This window comes from Tribolium madens, unplaced genomic scaffold (genome assembly GCF_015345945.1).
Source record: "Tribolium madens isolate multiple individuals breed KSU strain unplaced genomic scaffold, Tmad_KSU_1.1 Scaffold_19;HRSCAF=116;Tcas5.2_LG9, whole genome shotgun sequence".
In the NCBI taxonomy this organism is placed as follows: domain Eukaryota; kingdom Metazoa; phylum Arthropoda; class Insecta; order Coleoptera; family Tenebrionidae; genus Tribolium; species Tribolium madens.
The window spans coordinates 6311975-6332778 of NW_025400983.1; the positions used below are offsets into that span (position 1 = coordinate 6311975).

The following is a 20804-nucleotide window of genomic DNA, read 5'->3' on the forward strand; positions in this document are numbered from 1 at the left end:
TATTGCCACTTTATTGTAGAACAACCAGTTGTCGAACCTAGTGGCGACCCTTGCGTCCCTTCGCCTTGCGGCCCCAACTCTCAATGTCGCGTCGTAGGCTCACAACCCGCATGTTCCTGTCTACCTAACTACATCGGTCGGTCCCCTAACTGTCGCCCTGAATGTACCATAAACGCCGAATGTTCCAGTAACTTGGCTTGTATCAATGAAAGATGTCGAGATCCTTGTCCGGGTTCGTGCGGAGTTCTAAGTACTTGCATCGTTGTTAAACACTCACCAGTGTGTCAATGCGAAGTTGGCTACACTGGTGATCCTTTTGCTGGGTGCTCCCCTATTCCACAAATCGCCCCCGAACCTGTGAACCCATGCAACCCATCACCTTGTGGCGCGAATGCTGTTTGTAAGGAACGAAACGGAGCAGGATCTTGTACTTGTTTACCGGAGTATTTTGGCGATCCTTACTCCGGTTGTAGGCCCGAATGCGTTATAAACACCGATTGTCCGCGAGATAAAGCTTGTATTAATAATAAATGTAAAAATCCTTGTCCGGGAACATGCGGGTTGAACGCTGAGTGTATCGTGGCAAATCATGCCCCATCTTGCTCCTGTCTAGTCGGCTATACTGGGAATCCAGCTGTTGCTTGCCACCTGCCTCAACCTAGTACGTATTGCTTAATTTCATGTACTGTCTCTACTTGACTTTTCATATAGTTGTGGTTGAGGAACCCAAGACTGAGCCTTGCCAACCATCACCTTGCGGTCCTTACAGCCAATGTCGGGTCGTAAATGGACATGCGGTGTGTTCGTGTCAAGCTAATTACATTGGATCACCTCCAATGTGCAAACCCGAATGCATGATTTCGGCCGATTGCCCCTTAGACAAGGCTTGTATTAACACCAAATGTCAAGATCCCTGTCCTGGCACTTGTGGTCTTAACGCCAGATGCCAAATTGTTAATCATAATCCAATTTGTAGTTGTCCTGCTGGTTTTTCGGGAGATCCTTTCGTACGATGTTTACAAGAACGTAAGACTTTAAGAGTTTGCCTAGATTTATTACTTATTTCTTTCTTTAGCTGTAGCAAAACCAGCTCCACCTGAAAACCCATGTACTCCCTCACCTTGCGGTCCTAACTCTCAATGTAGAGTACTCGGTAATACACCGGCTTGTTCTTGCCTTCAAAATTACATCGGGAGACCACCGAATTGTCGCCCCGAGTGTACAATCAACTCAGAGTGTCCTGGTAATAGGGCATGTCAAAACGAACGGTGTGTTGACCCGTGTCCCGGGTCTTGTGGGGCTTTTGCCGATTGTGTTGTTATCACTCATAGATCGGTTTGTTCGTGCAAAGTGGGATACACTGGTGATCCTTTTGCGGGATGTAACCTCATTCCTAGTAAGATTTCGCAAAACTTGTCAAAGATTGTTACCAATTTAACGCATTTTAGTCATCCAACCTGTCGAAGAACCACGAAATCCATGCAACCCATCTCCTTGTGGCGCTAATGCCATTTGCAAAGAACGAAACAATGTCGGATCTTGTATTTGCTTACCGGAATATTTCGGAGATCCTTACACCGGGTGTAGACCCGAATGTGTGACAAATTCGGACTGTCCACGTGATAAAGCTTGCACAAATAATAAATGTAGAGACCCTTGTCCTGGCATTTGTGGCCTTAATGCCGAATGTAGGGTCAATAATCATGCTCCTTCGTGTTTATGCCTTCCTGGCTACACCGGAAATCCGCAAACTTCGTGCCATCTACCCCCTCCTAGTAAGATTCTAGATTCATACAAAAATCCACAACTAATGATTATTTTTAAAGAATTTGAGGAACCTAAAGGCAATCCTTGCGTTCCGTCACCTTGTGGACCTTACAGTAATTGTAAAGTAATAAATGATCATGCTGTATGTTCCTGTCAGCCGAATTATATCGGGGCACCGCCATCTTGCAAACCTGAATGTATGGTTAGTGCTGACTGTGCTCAAAATCGGGCTTGTATCAATACCAAATGCCAAGATCCTTGCCCTGGCACTTGTGGCATTAATGCCAGATGTCAGATCGTGAACCATAATCCAATTTGTAGTTGCCCTGAAAATTATGTTGGTGATCCTTTTGTCCGCTGTGTACTGCAACCAAGTAAGACTTCACCTTTTCCCGTATATTTTTTCTACTAGAGTATTTTAGAACCAACTGTTCCTGAACCCACCGGCAACCCTTGTGTTCCCTCCCCTTGTGGATTGAATTCCCAATGTAGGGTTGTCGGAACTCAAGCTGCATGTTCTTGTTTACCTGATTATATCAGCCGGCCCCCTAATTGCCGCCCTGAATGTACTATCAATGCTGAATGCCCGGGAAATCTTGCATGTCAGAATGAGAAATGTAAAGACCCTTGTCCTGGCTCTTGTGGATCTAGCACGACTTGTACTGTAGTCAAACATTCTCCTATCTGTGTCTGTGTTTCTGGATATACTGGTGATCCGTTTACTGGGTGTTCTCCTCTTCCACCTCGTAAGAATTTTCTTTATTTTTCTAACACTAATTTAAGCTCGACTAACCCAACTCATGACTGACTATTTCAGCAACACCTGTCACTGAACGACCTCCAAATCCTTGTGACCCGTCACCTTGTGGCGCTAATGCCATTTGTAAAGAACGAAACGGTGCTGGGTCTTGTACTTGCTTACCGGAATATTTCGGAGATCCTTACTCCGGTTGTAGGCCAGAATGTGTCACAAACTCGGATTGTGACCGAAGCAGAGCTTGTGTCAATAATAAATGCGTTGATCCCTGCCCTGGCACGTGTGGAATTAACGCCGAATGTCGGGTTATCAATCACGCACCGTCTTGTAGTTGTATTCCGGGTTATACGGGAGAGCCCCTCAGAGTTTGCAATTTAATCCAACCTAGTAAGACTCTTAATTTTTCTTTGAAACCAAATGAAACATGTATTTTTGTGTTAGTTGAAGAAGAACCGCCTCAAAACCCATGCCAGCCTAGCCCTTGTGGTCCTTACAGCCAATGTCGCGAAGTAAACAATCACGCGGTTTGCTCTTGCCAACCGAACTATATAGGGACGCCCCCCATGTGCCGGCCCGAATGTATAGTCAGTTCAGAATGTTCACAAGATAAAGCTTGCTCGAACCAAAAATGCGTAAATCCTTGCCGGTCAGAAGCCACGCCGTGTGGTCTTAACGCAGATTGTCGTGTAATCAACCACAATCCTATTTGCAGTTGCATACCCGGTTTTACTGGAGACCCTTTCACTCGTTGCTCTCGCATTGAATGTATGTTTCTTTTTCTTTACTTGTTCTTTTTCTATACTTTTCATTTCAGTACCTCCGCCTCAAAGGAATGACACAAACCCTTGTATACCTTCACCATGTGGACCAAATTCTCAATGTAGAGTTGTCGGTACCCAACCCGCATGCTCTTGTTTACAAAACTATGTCGGGCGGCCACCAAGTTGCCGACCTGAGTGTATTAACGACTCTGAATGTCCCAATTACAAAGCATGCAAAAATGAAAAATGTGTTGATCCTTGCCCGGGTACTTGTGGTACCAACGCACAATGTACTGTTGTTAATCATAGCCCAGTCTGTTCTTGCTTCCCGGGGTATACTGGTGATCCTTTCTCTTCTTGTATATTGCCACCTCCACCATGTAAGAATTCTTTATCTATCAAAAACCTTTAAAATTCATCATAACTTAACAAAAATTTTGGTATTGCAGCCACTGAACGAACACCACCTGCAACTCCATGTTTCCCATCACCATGTGGTCCAAATGCCGAATGCCGTGAGAAAAACGGAGCTGGTGCTTGTCTCTGTCTACCAGGATATCAAGGAGACCCCTATGATAGTAACAGAGGATGTCGACGAGAGTGCGAAGTCAATACTGACTGTGCCCCAGCTCTGGCTTGTGTCGCCTACAAATGTGTTGATCCTTGTCCTGGTACTTGTGGTACCTTCGCCGAATGTCGTGTAAACAATCATGTACCAACCTGCAATTGCCCAGCCGGATTTACGGGAGATCCATTTTTCCAATGCAAGGAAATACCACCAGAGCCGCCACGAAAACAAGAAAATCCATGCAACCCGTCACCTTGTGGTCCTAATAGCCAGTGTAGAAACTTTAATGACCAAGCTGTATGTTCGTGTTTGCCAAACTTCATTGGTACACCCCCCAACTGCCGGCCAGAGTGTATCGTCAGTTCGGAATGTTCCTCAGACAAGGCTTGCATCAATCAGAAATGTGGTGATCCTTGTCCTAACACCTGTGGACTTGGGGCTCAATGCAGTACTAGGAATCATAGCCCGATTTGTGCCTGTCCTCCAGGATTTACGGGAGATCCGTTCACTAAATGCTCCCCACAAGGTATTTTTTTTCATAATTTTGTCAAATCGTTAAACAATTTTTTGCAGTCGTGGTTCCTGAACCAACAACCGAGCGACCTCCATCATGCGTTCCTTCGCCATGTGGACCTAACTCCCAGTGCCAGATCAGTGGAGGTGTCCCATCTTGTTCTTGTCTGCCCAATTACATCGGGGCTCCCCCTAACTGTCGTCCAGAATGTACAATTAGCTCGGAATGTGGCAGTCCTCTTGCTTGCATCAACCAGAAATGTCGCGACCCTTGCCCGGGTTCTTGTGGTTCCAGTGCAAAATGCCACGTTTTGAACCACATCCCTGTTTGTACTTGCGAAGATGGCTATACTGGCAACCCCTTCGTCCAGTGTACTCCTATACCATCAGTAACCGAATCACCGGTACCTCGAAACCCATGCAACCCATCACCGTGTGGTCCCAACGCCCAATGTAATAACGGTATATGTACATGTCTCCCGGAATTCATCGGAAATCCATACGAGGCTTGCCGACCCGAATGCGTGATCAGTAGTGAATGTAGCAGAGATAAGGCTTGTATCAGGAACAAGTGTGTTGATCCTTGCCCTGGAACATGTGGTACCAATGCAAGATGTGATGTTATTAATCACATTCCAACATGTTCGTGCCCTGATGGCTACACTGGAGATCCATTTACGAATTGTCGGGTATCTGAACCAAGACTACCAGTTCCTACGAACCCATGCAACCCATCACCTTGTGGCCCTAACAGCCAGTGTAAAAACATCAACGACCATACTGTATGCTCGTGTCTTCAAGGCTACGTGGGAGCACCACCGTCATGTCGACCTGAGTGTGTTGTCAGTGCTGAATGTGCCCTAACGAAGGCTTGTGTCAACGCGAAATGTGTTGATCCTTGTCCTGGATCATGCGGATTGTCTGCTCGGTGTGAAGTTATCAATCATAGCCCAATCTGCAGTTGCCCTGAGGGTCAAACTGGTGATCCTTTCCAAAGTTGCCGACTTATCCCACCTCCACCTTCAACTCCCGCACCTGTTCCAACCGATCCTTGCGTACCATCCCCTTGCGGACCGAACTCAATCTGTCGCCGAGTCGGAGATACTCCATCTTGCAGTTGTGCCCCTGATTACACCGGAAGTCCACCAAACTGTCGCCCAGAATGTGTGATTAACCCCGACTGTCCAAGCAATTTAGCTTGTATTAACAATAAATGTAAAGACCCATGTCCTGGCAGTTGTGGAATTAATACTGAATGTCGAGTGATAAGTCACGCTGTTTCGTGCTCGTGCTCTCCCGGATTTGTGGGCAATCCGTTCGTCCAATGTACAGTACAAGAAATGGAACCGGTCAATCCTTGTGAACCATCACCGTGTGGTTCGAACGCGGTTTGTATGGAAAGGAATGGAGTGGGTTCATGCAGGTGTATAGATGATTATCAAGGAAATCCCTACGAAGGGTGCCGACCAGAATGCGTCTTAAGTTCAGATTGTCCGACTAACAAAGCTTGCATCAGGAATAAATGTGGTGATCCTTGCCCTGGAATTTGTGGACAGAATGCCGAATGCTCTGTCATTAATCACGTGCCAACTTGTACTTGCATTGGAGACTATATTGGAGATCCTTTCACCGGTTGCACACCTCCACCACGTAAGAAACATCTTGAAACTTTAATTGTAATAAAACCTAATCACATTTTTTCAGCGGTCACTGAACCAACTGTCTACGTCGACCCCTGCAACCCCAGCCCTTGTGGCCCTTATAGTCAATGTCGCAACGTTAATGACCAAGCCGTCTGTTCCTGTTTACCTGAATACATAGGATCTCCCCCTAACTGCAAACCCGAATGCGTGGTCAGTTCCGAGTGTCCTCAAAATCGTGCGTGCCATAAATTCAAATGTGCCAATCCTTGTACCGGCACTTGCGGAGTCGGTGCTCGATGCGAAGTCATCAACCATAACCCCATCTGTAGCTGCCCATCGGGTCTAACGGGTGATCCATTTTTGAGATGTTACGAATTACCACCACCGCCACCGCAACCAACACCCAAACCGGTCAATCCATGTCAACCATCACCTTGTGGACCAAACTCCGTGTGTAGAGCTGTCGGAGACCAACCCTCATGCTCGTGTCTTCCGAATTACACCGGAGCGCCACCTAGTTGCAGACCTGAATGTGTTGTCAATACTGACTGTCCATCAAACTTGGCGTGTATTACGGAGAAGTGTAGAGATCCTTGTCCTGGGTCTTGTGGTTTCAATGCGGAATGTCGGGTTCAAAACCACATACCCATTTGTAGCTGCATTGCTGGAATGGTAGGCGACCCCTTCACACAGTGCAAGCCTGAAGTTAAGCCAGAGATACCAAAAGTACCAACTGACCCATGTAACCCATCACCTTGTGGAGCCAATACGCAATGTAGAGATGGTATTTGCTCTTGTCTCCCAGAATATTTCGGAGATCCGTACAGAGGCTGTAGACCGGAATGTACCATGAACACTGACTGCTCCCCCAACAAAGCTTGCGTCAATCACAAATGTATAGACCCATGTCCTGGTACTTGTGGCCAAGACGCTGTTTGCGACGTCGTCAACCACATCCCAACCTGTACTTGTCCTCCCGGCTACGAAGGCGACCCATTCACCAGTTGTAGACCAATCAAAAACGAACCACCGCGCGACCCATGCAACCCATCACCCTGTGGCCCCAATAGTCTCTGCCGGGTCAACAACGGAGTCGCGGTTTGCTCCTGCCAACCCGGCCTCATTGGCTCACCCCCGAGTTGCCGACCTGAATGCATCGTCAGTGCCGAATGCCCCCTTACCAAAGCTTGTCTCAATAACAAATGCGTAGACCCTTGTCCTGGCACGTGTGGAATCAACGCTAAATGCCAAGTGGTCAATCACAACCCGATTTGTAGCTGTATTGAAGGCATGACTGGAGATCCTTTCACAAGATGTACTCAAATCATTGAACGCAAGCCGGAAAATCCGTGTGTGCCGAGTCCGTGTGGTCCGAATTCGATTTGCCAAGTCCGTGGCGAAAGTCCGGCTTGCTCGTGTCGCGAGAATTACGTGGGAGTACCGCCGAATTGTCGACCGGAGTGTACGATCAACCCGGAATGTTCCAGTGCTACGGCGTGTATTAACCAAAAGTGTCGCGATCCGTGTCCCGGAAGTTGCGGACAATATGCCGTGTGTAATGTGATCAATCACAATCCGGTGTGTAAATGTAATCCAGGGTTTGAAGGAGATCCGTTTGTGGGATGCGCACCTGTCGTCGCACCAGGTAGGATTTTGATTTTTTCACGTCGAAAGCAATGTCATTAATAAAATTTACTAGACTATTACATGATATTGCATTTCGTCATCATTTCTGTATAGTTTTCCCTTTCCGATCATTACAAATACCATTACAGGTGAACTTTTTATGATTCAGTAATTTGAAATTGTTGTAATGGTGTTTGTCCTCTGCATGTTTCTTAGCTGTAAATACTAAACTGCTTTGCTTCCGGGGATACACCAGGTAAGGAACCGTATCCCCCAACGATAACAACGAGCTTCATCAACGCGCTAATGCCCCATTATTGCTATATCACGTCCCCCTTCCCGGTTACAAAGCGGTATAAACGAACTCCCCCCACAAAATAACCCAAAGCTTTAAACCAAAGAACGGAACGGTTTTTGCGTACACGTACACAATCCCCTGACGCTTGCGGAAATTGACCCTTGCCCTCCCCCTAATCGAGCTTAAGCCACCACTGTAATTTTGCGCAAAGCAGCTAATAATAAAGCGTGTAATGGTATAAAACCCACGGCTTGAGTGCACGAACTAAAACAAACGGGCACGGTTTTGACTATTATGATACTTTCAGTTCAAATTCCCACTGAAGTTTTGACCCCCTGTTCGCCGTCTCCATGCGGTGCTAATGCGATTTGTAAAGAACGGAATGGCGCAGGTTCTTGTGTCTGTGCTGCGGAGTATATTGGAAACCCTTACGAGGGTTGTAGGCCGGAATGTGTTCACAATTCGGATTGTTCCCCTAATAAAGCGTGTACAAGGAATAAGTGTATTGATCCTTGCCCAGGCACGTGTGGGCAAAATGCCCAATGCCAGGTTATCAATCATGCACCTTCTTGTACTTGTATTCCTGGATATACCGGTGATCCTTTCAGATTTTGTAACTTGCCACCAGAACGTAAGAATTTAAACTGTTTGAATTCCTTATTGTATTTGTTGTATCACAGCTCAGAGAGATGTTATCCCCACAAATCCGTGCCAACCTAGCCCCTGTGGCCCCAATAGCCAATGTCGAGAAGTTAACGGCCAAGCAGTTTGTTCGTGTTTGCCCAATTATATCGGAAGTCCCCCTGCATGTAGACCAGAGTGTGTGGTCAGCTCAGAATGTGCCTCTAATAAGGCTTGTATCAATCAAAAATGTGCAGACCCTTGTCCTGGCACTTGCGGATTGTCTACTAATTGTCAAGTGATCAATCATAGCCCAATTTGTAGTTGCCTACCCGCATATACGGGCGATCCTTTCTCTCGTTGTTACCCAATTCCACGTAAGACACTCAATGTTTAGAAAAAAAACTGTCTAATGTCACAATTTTAGCACCTCCGGTCGAAATCAAACCATTACCACCAGCAAACCCCTGTTTACCGTCCCCATGTGGTCCAAACTCGCAATGTCGCGACATCGGAGGCTCCCCCTCTTGCTCCTGTTTACCTGAATTTACCGGAAGTCCACCAAATTGTCGGCCCGAATGTGTCCAAAATCACGAATGCCCAAGTAATCAAGCTTGTATTCGTAACAAGTGTAAAGACCCCTGTCCTGGATTATGCGGAGTTGCAGCTGAATGTCGCGTACTTAACCACGTTGCAATTTGTGTTTGTCCTGAAGGTTTCACAGGAGACCCTTTCAATAATTGTTTCCCTAAACCACAAGAAGTTGAACCCGTTATAGAGAAAAATCCTTGTAATCCTTCTCCATGTGGATCAAATGCTCAATGTAATAATGGAATATGTACTTGCCTCCCGGAGTATCAGGGTGACCCCTACAGGGGTTGTAGACCCGAATGTGTCCTTAGTGATGATTGCCCACGAGACAAAGCTTGTCGTAGGAATAAATGTATAGACCCTTGTCCAGGAACATGTGGGCAAGGAGCAGTCTGTATTGTCACAAATCACATTCCTATGTGCAGTTGTCCCCCTGGTTATACTGGAAATGCATTCGTATACTGCAGCATTTTAGAAAGTTTGTAACCAAACAGCCTATTTTGGTTTTGTTCTCATTTGTTTATTTTAGCACCTCCAAAACGAAACCCTTGCAACCCTTCACCTTGTGGCCCTAATAGCCAATGTCGCCAAATAAACGGACAAGCTGTATGTTCGTGTGTGCCAGGTTTTATCGGAAGTCCCCCATCTTGTAGACCTGAATGTATTACAAGTTCAGAATGTCCTTTAACCCAAGCTTGTATCAATCAAAAATGTGTCGATCCTTGCCCTGGAACATGCGGTTTGAATGCTAAATGCCAGGTTGTTAATCACAACCCAATTTGTAGTTGCCCTCCTGACTACACCGGAGATCCCTTCACTCGGTGCTCACCCAAACGTAAGAACCAGCAATTTTAAACAATCCCAAATCAATTAATTTTTTAGCACAAGAAGAGCCCCCTCAAATACCGACAAATCCCTGTCAACCGTCACCCTGTGGCCCCAACTCTCAATGCAAACCAGTTGGAGAATCTCCTTCTTGCTCTTGTCTCCCAGAATTCGTCGGTTCACCCCCTAACTGTCGCCCTGAATGTGTTACAAACAGTGAATGTGCCCTAAGTCTGGCTTGTATCAACCGAAAATGTGCAGATCCTTGTCGTGGTACTTGCGGAGCTAATGCAGAATGTCGAGTAGTAAACCACGCACCAAATTGTGCTTGTTTACCTGGATTTGAAGGTGATCCTTTTGTACAATGTATCCAAAGACCACCACCCCCACCCGAACCTGCAAACCCATGTGTACCATCACCTTGTGGTTCCAATGCGGTTTGTAAAGAGAGAAATGGGGCTGGATCATGTGTTTGTCTACCTGAATATATAGGAAACCCTTACGAAGGGTGTAGGCCTGAATGTGTTTTAAGTTCAGATTGTCCCCTAAATAAGGCTTGTGTTCGGAATAAGTGTGTTGATCCGTGTCCAGGGACATGTGGGCAAAATGCCCAATGTCAAGTTATCAACCATGCACCGTCCTGTACTTGTAATCCAGGCTATACAGGTGATCCCTTCAGATATTGCAATCTACCGCCAGAACGTAAGTTAATTAACAAAAATAAGGCCCCAACTATTTTTTAAAATTTAGCTGTGAGAGATGAAACTCCTAAAAATCCGTGCCAACCTAGTCCCTGTGGCCCTAACAGCCAATGTCGCGAAGTAAACGGACAAGCAGTTTGCTCGTGTTTGCCCAGTTATATTGGTAGTCCACCAAGTTGTCGCCCCGAGTGCATGGTCAGCTCAGAATGTGCCCTAAATAAAGCCTGTATTAATAAAAAATGTGCCGATCCTTGCCCTGGCACTTGTGGCCTAAATGCCAATTGTCAAGTCATCAATCATAGCCCAATTTGTAGCTGTCGGGCAGGCTTCACAGGCGATCCTTTCACCCGATGTTTGCCAATACCACCACGTATGACAGTTTCCTCAATTTAGGTTTCTAAAAATAACACAATTTTTGTAGCTCCAGTTGAAACACCTAAACCAGTTATAATCAATCCGTGTGTCCCTAGCCCATGCGGGCCCAACTCCCAATGTCGTGAAGTAGGTAGTTCACCTTCATGTTCTTGTTTACCCACATTTATCGGATCTCCGCCAAACTGTCGACCGGAATGTACCATAAACTCAGAATGTGCAAGTAATCTGGCTTGCATTAATAGTAAATGTAGAGATCCTTGCCCAGGATCGTGTGGAACTGGGGCTCAATGTAATGTCATCAATCACACTCCGATTTGCACTTGTCTTGAAGGATACACGGGTGACCCCTTCACACATTGTCAACCAAAACCACAAGAAGTGGAACCGGTCAAAACAGATCCTTGCAATCCGTCACCTTGTGGCTCAAATGCTCAATGCGATAATGGAATTTGTACGTGTTTACCAGAATATCAGGGAGATCCGTATAGAGGTTGCCGTCCTGAATGTGTTTTAAACAGTGATTGTCCGAGAAATAGGGCATGTTTGAGAAATAAATGTCAGGATCCTTGTCCTGGCACTTGTGGTCAAAATGCCGAATGTTCGGTTGTTAATCACATCCCGATTTGTACTTGTATTCAAGGATATATCGGGAATGCCTTCATAACATGTTCACCTATTCCAGGTATTGAGACTAGTGGTGCAATTATGTTTAAATAACTAGCAAATTTTAGCCGAAAGGCCCAAAAATCCATGCAACCCGTCGCCCTGTGGCCCCAATAGTCAATGCAGAGAAATAAACGGCCAAGCGGTCTGTTCTTGTGTCCCCGGTTATATTGGGAGTACCCCAACTTGTCGCCCTGAATGTGTCACAAGCTCGGAATGTCCCTTAAACGAAGCTTGTGTTAATCAGAAATGTATCAATCCTTGTCCTGGAACATGCGGTTTGAATGCCAAATGCCAGGTTGTGAATCACAATCCGATTTGTAGCTGTCCTCCTGATTATACTGGTGATCCCTTCGTTAGATGTTTACCAAAACGTAAAATTTTCAAGTACCGTAATTCCTGACTCATAGGATTTATATTTTAGCGCAAGAAGAACCCGTGATTGTAAATCCGTGTCAACCATCACCTTGTGGTCCCAATTCACAATGCAAAGAAATAAACGATTCACCGTCTTGCTCATGTTTACCCGAATTTATCGGATCGCCACCTAATTGTCGACCAGAATGTGTCAGTAATAGCGAATGTGCAAGTCATTTAGCTTGTATTAATCGAAAATGTGTTGATCCTTGTCCTGGTACTTGTGGCCAAAATGCCGAATGTCGGGTCATAAGTCACACACCGAACTGTATTTGCATTCCGGGTTATAACGGAGATCCTTTTACTCAATGTACAGTACCAGTAGCCCCAGCTCAGGAAATTCTAACTCCTTGTAACCCATCACCGTGTGGTATCAACGCTCAATGTAAAGAACGAAATGGTGCTGGGTCTTGTGTTTGCAATCCTGAATACATTGGAAACCCCTATGAGGGTTGCAGACCGGAGTGTACCCTCAATTCCGACTGTCCCTCTAATAAAGCTTGCATACGAAATAAATGTCAAGATCCATGCCCTGGAACGTGTGGCCAAAATGCAAATTGTCAAGTTGTCAATCATTTACCCTCTTGTACTTGCATTCCTGGCTACACAGGTGATCCTTTCAGATATTGTAACCTACCACCAGAACGTAAGACTTCTTCTTTATCTTTGAAATCTCCTAGGAACCTATTTTTTTACAGCCTTGAAAGATGACATACCTATAAATCCATGCCAACCTAGCCCATGTGGCCCTAATAGTCAATGTCGCGAAGTCAACAATCAAGCAGTTTGCTCGTGTTTACCTAATTATGTTGGAAGTCCACCTGGTTGTAGACCAGAATGTGTGGTTAGTTCAGAATGTCCCAAAAACAAGGCCTGTCTTAACCAGAAATGTGTCGACCCTTGCCCTGGCACATGTGGTGTTAATACAAACTGCCAGGTTATCAACCACAGTCCGATTTGTAGCTGTACACCTGGAAACACAGGAGATCCATTCACAAGATGTTACCCTCTACCACCCCCACCACCTGAACCAGTAAAACCCATAGTGACAAATCCTTGTGTACCATCACCCTGTGGTCCTAACAGTCAATGCCGTGATAGTGGAGGCTCTCCCTCTTGTTCCTGTTTACCTAACTTTGTAGGATCACCGCCAAATTGTCGACCTGAATGTACAATAAATTCAGAATGTGCAAGCAACTTGGCTTGTATTAATACGAAATGTAGGGATCCTTGTCCTGGATCGTGTGGTTCCGGTGCCCAATGCAATGTCATCAACCATACTCCTATTTGTACTTGCCCTGAAGGCTACACTGGTGACCCATTCAGTTATTGTCAACCTAAACCACAAGAAGTAGAACCGATTAAGACCGACCCTTGTAACCCATCACCTTGTGGACCTAATACTCAGTGTAACAACGGAGTTTGTACTTGTTTACCTGAATATCAAGGTGATCCATACAGAGGATGTAGACCCGAATGCGTTCTCAATACTGACTGTCCAAGAAACAAGGCTTGTATCAGAAACAAATGTGTTGACCCTTGCCCTGGAACATGTGGCCAAAACGCTGAATGTGCTGTCAATAACCATATTCCAACATGTACTTGCATCCAAGGTTACATCGGCAATGCTTTTATTTTATGTAGCAAAATACCAGAGAAGATTCCCCAAAATCCATGCAACCCCTCGCCCTGTGGTTCCAATAGCCAATGTAGAGAGATAAACGGACAAGCGGTTTGTTCTTGTGTTCCCGGTTATATTGGAACTCCACCAGCTTGTCGGCCTGAGTGCGTTACAAGTTCTGAATGTCTTTTAAACCAAGCTTGTGTCAACCAAAAATGTATCGACCCGTGCCCTGGCACGTGTGGTGTCAATGCCAAATGCCAGGTTGTAAATCATAATCCGATCTGCAGCTGTCCTCCGAGATATACAGGAGATCCATTTGTCAGATGTCTTTCAATTCGTAAGACTTTAACATTAATGAGAGCAACCACAATAAATATATTTTTGTAGCTGAAGATGTACCACTTCCTCTTCCTATAAACCCATGTCAACCTTCCCCTTGCGGTCCCAACTCCCAATGTAAAGTTTTAGGAGAATCTCCTTCCTGTTCTTGCCTTCCAGAGTTTCAAGGATCACCACCTAATTGCCGGCCTGAATGTATCAGTAACAGCGAATGTAGTAATAATTTGGCTTGTATCAACCAAAAATGTAAAGATCCCTGTCCGGGCACGTGTGGTGCTAATGCTGAATGCCGAGTTATTAGTCATACTCCCAACTGTATTTGCCCATCTGACTACATTGGGGATCCTTTCACTCAGTGTACTCCCAGACCACGTAAGAGTCAAATTCTTGAACCTTCAACCACCAACTTTTCAACTTGTAGCTGTTGTTCCTGTCGAACATTTGTCACCCTGTTCGCCCTCTCCATGTGGACCAAATGCACAATGTCGAGAGCAAAACGGTGCTGGTGCTTGTGTTTGTTTACCTGATTACATCGGAAACCCCTACGAGGGTTGTAGACCGGAATGTGTCCTCAATTCTGATTGTCCATACAATAAAGCTTGCATCAAAAATAAATGTCAAGATCCTTGTCCTGGAACGTGTGGGCAAAACGCCCAATGCCAGGTTGTAAATCACTTACCGTCATGTACTTGCAATCCTGGATATACGGGAGACCCATTTAGATATTGTTCTTTACCACCACCTGAACGTAAGACTTTTTCACCTATTTTTCTAAATGCTGATTTCGGTTAATTTAGCTGTGAGAGACGAACCAACAAATCCGTGCCAACCTAGTCCTTGTGGTCCTAATAGTCAATGTCGGGAAGTTAACGGCCAAGCAGTTTGTTCGTGTTTGCCAAATTATGTCGGAAGTCCACCGGGTTGTCGCCCTGAATGTGTAGTTAGTTCCGAATGTGCCTTAAATAGGGCTTGTTCAAACCAGAAATGTGTTGATCCTTGCCCTGGAACATGTGGTCTCAATGCCAATTGCCAAGTTATCAATCATAGTCCAATTTGTAGTTGCCAGAGTGGCTTTACCGGCGATCCTTTCAGTCGGTGCTACCCCATACCCCGTAAGTTACCACACGTGTATTTAAGTTCCATTTTGAGAAAAACTTTTAGCACCACCTCCGACCCCCGTCACCCCGGTTGTAACAAACCCCTGCGAACCGTCACCCTGTGGTCCTAATAGCCAATGCCGAAATATCAACGGAAATCCGTCTTGTTCGTGTCTCCCTAATTACATAGGAAGCCCTCCAAATTGCCGACCTGAGTGTACTATAAATTCAGAATGTGCGAGTAATTTGGCTTGCATTAGAGAGAAATGTAGAGACCCTTGTCCCGGTTCATGTGGATCTGGGGCTGTATGTAACGTTATAAACCACACACCGACTTGTACTTGCCCAGAAGGATACACCGGAGATCCATTTACCTTCTGTCAACCCAAACCCCCACAACGTAATTAATCCAACGATACATTATTCCAAAAAATTGCAAAAATTTCTTCTAGCCACAAAACCAGTCGAAGATGACCCATGCAACCCATCGCCTTGCGGTTCCAACGCTCAATGTAATAATGGAATTTGTACATGTTTGCCTGAATATCAAGGAGACCCCTATAGAGGTTGTCGACCCGAATGTATACAAAGTTCAGATTGTGCAAGAGACAAAGCTTGCATTAACAAAAAGTGTGTTGATCCTTGTCCTGGTACTTGTGGTCAAAATGCCGAATGCTCAATTATGAACCATATTCCAATTTGTACTTGCATTCAAGGCTACACCGGCAATGCTTTTGTTTTGTGTAACCGAATTCCAGAACCAGTGCCCAAAAACCCGTGCAACCCCTCACCCTGTGGTCCTAATAGCCAATGTAGGGAAGTAAATGGACAAGCTGTGTGTTCTTGTGTCCCCGGATATATCGGTAGTCCACCGACATGTCGCCCCGAATGCGTTACAAGCGCCGAATGTTCCCTCAATCAGGCTTGTGTCAATCAAAAATGTATAGATCCTTGCCCTGGTACTTGTGGAGTTGGTGCTAGATGCCAAGTGGTTAACCACAATCCGATTTGTACTTGTCCTCAGCAATTCACAGGTGATCCTTTCATCAGATGTCTGCCAATTCGTAAGTCACAGTTACAAAACTCACAATCAAGGCAATGACCACAACTTTGTAGCCCCCGAACCTGTCGAGGCACCATCAAACCCATGCCAACCTTCCCCTTGCGGTCCAAACTCACAATGCAAAGACGTAAACGGGGGACCGTCTTGTTCTTGCCTCCCTGAATTTGTAGGGTCACCACCTAACTGCAAACCCGAGTGTGTCAGCAACAGTGAATGTCCAAATAATTTGGCCTGTATTAATCAGAAGTGTAAAGATCCTTGTCCTGGTACTTGTGGCCAAAATGCCGAATGCAGAGTTATCAGTCACACACCGAACTGTGTTTGTCTGCCTGGATTTACCGGAAATCCGTTTACGCAATGCCAGTTGCCACCTCCGGTTCAAGAAGATGTAACACCGTGTTCACCATCTCCATGCGGAGCAAATGCACAATGTCGCGAACAGAACAAAGCTGGTTCATGTACCTGTTTACCGGATTACATTGGGAATCCTTACGAAGGGTGTAGGCCGGAATGTGTCCTCAATTCAGATTGTCCCTCAAACCAAGCTTGTGTTAATAACAAATGTAAAGATCCGTGTCCTGGAACGTGTGGACCTAATGCCAATTGTCAGGTTGTTAATCATGTTCCTTCCTGTACTTGCATTCCGGGATACACCGGAGATCCATTTAGATATTGTAATCCTATTCCTGCCCAACGTAAGTTTTTTTTAATCAGAATTTGCTTTTTATCTATTTGTTGATAATTCAGCGGTTTTGGAAGAACCAACAAATCCTTGCCAACCGTCACCTTGTGGACCTAATAGTCAATGCCGCGAAGTAAACAACCAAGCTGTTTGTTCCTGTTTACCGAATTATGTGGGCAGTCCACCCGGATGTCGCCCTGAATGCGTAGTCAGTACCGAATGCCAATTAACTAAGGCTTGCATAAACCAAAAATGTGCCGACCCTTGCCCTGGCACTTGTGGTTTAAATGCCAAATGCCAAGTTATCAACCATAGCCCAATTTGTAGCTGTCAGTCGGGCTACACCGGTGATCCATTCACTCGTTGTTTCCCAATACCACCACGTAAGACGCTCAGTTCCCTATTTTTTTAGTCCAACATCAATTAATTTACAGCCCCACCTGTGCAACCACCACAAATCGTTGTAAACCCTTGTGTACCATCTCCTTGTGGTCCTAATAGCGAATGTAGAGACATACGAGGAACACCATCTTGTTCGTGCTTACCCACCTTCATCGGAAGCCCACCCAATTGTCGCCCAGAATGTACCATAAACTCGGAATGTTCCAGTAATTTGGCCTGCATTAATAGTAAATGTAGGGATCCATGTCCAGGATCGTGTGGCACAAGTGCCCAATGTAGCGTCATCAACCATACTCCTATCTGTACTTGTCCTGATGGCTACACCGGAGACCCCTTCAGTTATTGTACTCCTAAACCTTCCCCACCAAAAGAACCAGTAGTTACAGACCCATGCAACCCATCACCGTGTGGTGCAAATGCTCAGTGTAACAATGGTGTTTGTAGTTGTCTTCCAGAGTATCAAGGAGACCCCTACCGGGGCTGTAGACCTGAATGTGTCCTTAATTCGGATTGTTCAAGAGACAAAGCTTGCGTTAGGAATAAATGTGTGGACCCTTGTCCTGGGACATGTGGGCAAAACGCTGAGTGCAATATTTACAACCATATTCCCATCTGTACTTGCTTACAAGGATACACAGGAAATGCTTTTGTTCTATGTAGTCAAATGGTAACTCCGCCACCTCAAAACCCATGTAGTCCATCGCCTTGTGGTCCTAACAGTCAATGTAGAGAGATTAATGGACAAGCGGTCTGTTCGTGTATCCCTGGTTATATCGGAAGTCCCCCAACTTGTCGACCGGAATGTGTCACAAGCTCAGAATGTGCACTAAATCAAGCTTGTGTTAACCAGAAATGTATAGACCCATGTCCTGGTACATGTGGTTTGGGTGCCAAATGCCAAGTTGTCAACCATAATCCAATTTGTAGTTGTCCTCCGCGATACACCGGTGATCCTTTCGTCCGTTGCAACTTAATTCGTAAGTTAGAGTCAGCCTAACGTGAATCTTCCTAAAATTAAGGAATTTTAGCACTTGAAGAACCCCCAACACCTACAAATCCGTGTCAGCCTAGTCCTTGCGGTCCCAATTCGCAGTGCAAGGAAATAAACAACTCACCGTCATGTTCTTGCCTCCCTGAATTTATCGGAAGTCCGCCGAATTGTAGGCCAGAATGCTCAAGTAACAGCGAATGTGCTAATCACTTGGCGTGTATCAACAACAAATGTAAAGACCCATGTCCTGGAATTTGTGGTTCAAATTCCGAATGTAGAGTTATAAGTCATACACCTAACTGTGTTTGTTTGCCGGGCTACACTGGCGATCCGTTCGTCCAATGCAATCCTTACCAACCCCCACAACCCGTTTCAATTGTTTCACCATGTACTCCATCACCTTGTGGGGCTAATGCCCAATGTAGAGTCCAAAACACAGCCGGTGCTTGTATTTGTCTTCCTGAATACATTGGAAACCCGTATGAAGGATGTAGACCAGAATGTGTACTTAGTTCGGATTGTCCCTCAAACAAAGCTTGCATTAGAAATAAATGTGTGGATCCTTGTCCTGGTACATGTGGACAAAATGCCCAATGTCAAGTGATTAATCATTCGCCTTCTTGTACTTGCATTCCCGGTTATACGGGTGATCCCTTCAGATATTGTAATTTACCACCACAACGTAAGTTTTATTCCTGGTAAAAAAATTGAGTTATAACAATTTAATTTAGCCGTAGAAGATGAAACTCCTAAAAATCCATGTCAACCAAGCCCTTGTGGTCCTAATAGCCAATGTCGCGAAATTAACGGACAAGCAGTTTGCTCGTGTTTGCCAAATTACATCGGAAGTCCTCCTGGTTGTAGACCCGAATGTGTGGTCAGTTCAGAATGTCCACAAAACAAAGCTTGTGTTAATCAGAAATGTAACGATCCTTGTCCTGGAACATGTGGTCTTAACGCAAAATGTCAAGTGATCAATCATAGTCCAATCTGTAGTTGTACTCCTGGTTACACTGGTGATCCATTTACTCGATGTTATCCGATACCACGTGAGTCTCCTTAACCGAGTCGGTGTTCCCCTTTATTCATCCCTTTCTGTTATTAGCGCCACCTCCTGTAGTGGTTGAAGAGCCTGTCCGTGACCCTTGCATACCATCACCTTGTGGTGCTAACAGCCAATGTCGTAACATCAACGGCTCTCCTTCTTGCTCTTGTTTACCAAACTACGTGGGAAGTCCACCAAACTGCAAACCTGAATGTACCATCAACTCGGAGTGTCCAAGTAATTTGGCTTGTATTAGAGAGAAATGTAGGGATCCTTGCCCTGGATCATGTGGTTCCGGTGCCCAATGCAGTGTCATCAACCATACTCCTATTTGTACTTGCCCTGAAGGCTACACTGGCGATCCCTTCAGTTATTGTCAACCCAAACCACAAGAAGTCGAACCGGTTAAAACCGACCCTTGTAACCCATCGCCTTGTGGACCTAATGGTCAATGTAACAACGGAGTTTGTACTTGTTTACCCGAATATCAAGGTGATCCGTATAGAGGATGTAGACCTGAGTGTGTCCTAAACAATGATTGTCCACGAGATAAAGCTTGTCTGAGAAACAAATGTCAAGACCCCTGTCCTGGCACTTGCGGCCAGAATGCAGAATGTTCGGTTGTTAACCACATACCGATTTGTACTTGTATTCAAGGTTACAGCGGAAATGCATTCGTTTTATGTAACCCTATTTCAGGTACTTCATTAATTCTTTGAATTTAGTGGTTCTAAAACAAATTTTTAGCACCAGTGATCACAAATCCATGCAACCCATCTCCCTGTGGCCCTAATAGTCAATGCAGGGCTGTCAATGGCCAATCTGTCTGTTCTTGTGTCCCTGGATTTAGTCCCCCAACTTGTAGACCAGAATGTGTTACAAGTGCTGAGTGTGCCCTTAACCGAGCCTGTGTCAACCAGAAATGTATTGATCCTTGCCCTGGCACATGTGGCTTGAATGCCAAATGCCAGATTGTAAATCACAATCCGATTTGCAGCTGTCCTCCTGATTATACTGGTGATCCCTTCGTTAGATGTCAACCAAAACGTAACATCCACAAATAGTGTAATTCTTGACTTATGAGACTATTTTAGCGCAAGAAGAACCAGTGGTTACAAATCCGTGCCAACCATCACCTTGTGGCCCCAATTCACAATGCAAAGAAATAAACGGTTCACCTTCTTGCTCTTGTTTACCCGAATTTATCGGATCGCCACCCAATTGTCGACCAGAGTGTGTCAGTAATAGCGAATGTGCAAATCATTTAGCTTGTATCAATCAAAAATGTAAAGATCCTTGTCCTGGAATTTGTGGCCACAATGCTGAATGTCGAGTAGTAAGTCACACACCGAACTGTGTTTGCGTGACTGGTTACGTCGGAAATCCATTCGTTCAATGTTTGCCACCATTACGTAAGAACTTATCAAATTTGTGA

The 20804-nt window shown here is 45.3% G+C and overlaps 1 protein-coding gene across 1 annotated transcript in view; it reads left to right on the top strand.

Annotated features, from left to right (window-relative positions):
• The window catches only part of LOC123015528, a 106798-nt gene that overhangs the window by 62485 nt on the left and 23509 nt on the right, over positions 1-20804 (top strand). Inside the window, 32 exon segments of the mRNA XM_044415296.1 lie at positions 20-661; positions 712-1026; positions 1076-1396; positions 1449-1775; positions 1827-2141; positions 2190-2513; positions 2585-2911; positions 2966-3289; positions 3339-3665; positions 3735-4379; positions 4427-7654; positions 8241-8564; positions 8614-8931; positions 8982-9980; positions 10028-10672; positions 10721-11041; positions 11093-11728; positions 11778-12083; positions 12134-12772; positions 12825-14087; positions 14138-14461; positions 14511-14837; positions 14887-15201; positions 15251-15586; positions 15639-16250; positions 16303-16944; positions 16997-17314; positions 17366-18310; positions 18362-19006; positions 19056-19373; positions 19430-20416; positions 20464-20781. Of these exon segments, the coding sequence (XP_044271231.1) occupies positions 20-661; positions 712-1026; positions 1076-1396; positions 1449-1775; positions 1827-2141; positions 2190-2513; positions 2585-2911; positions 2966-3289; positions 3339-3665; positions 3735-4379; positions 4427-7654; positions 8241-8564; positions 8614-8931; positions 8982-9980; positions 10028-10672; positions 10721-11041; positions 11093-11728; positions 11778-12083; positions 12134-12772; positions 12825-14087; positions 14138-14461; positions 14511-14837; positions 14887-15201; positions 15251-15586; positions 15639-16250; positions 16303-16944; positions 16997-17314; positions 17366-18310; positions 18362-19006; positions 19056-19373; positions 19430-20416; positions 20464-20781 (18633 nt within the window).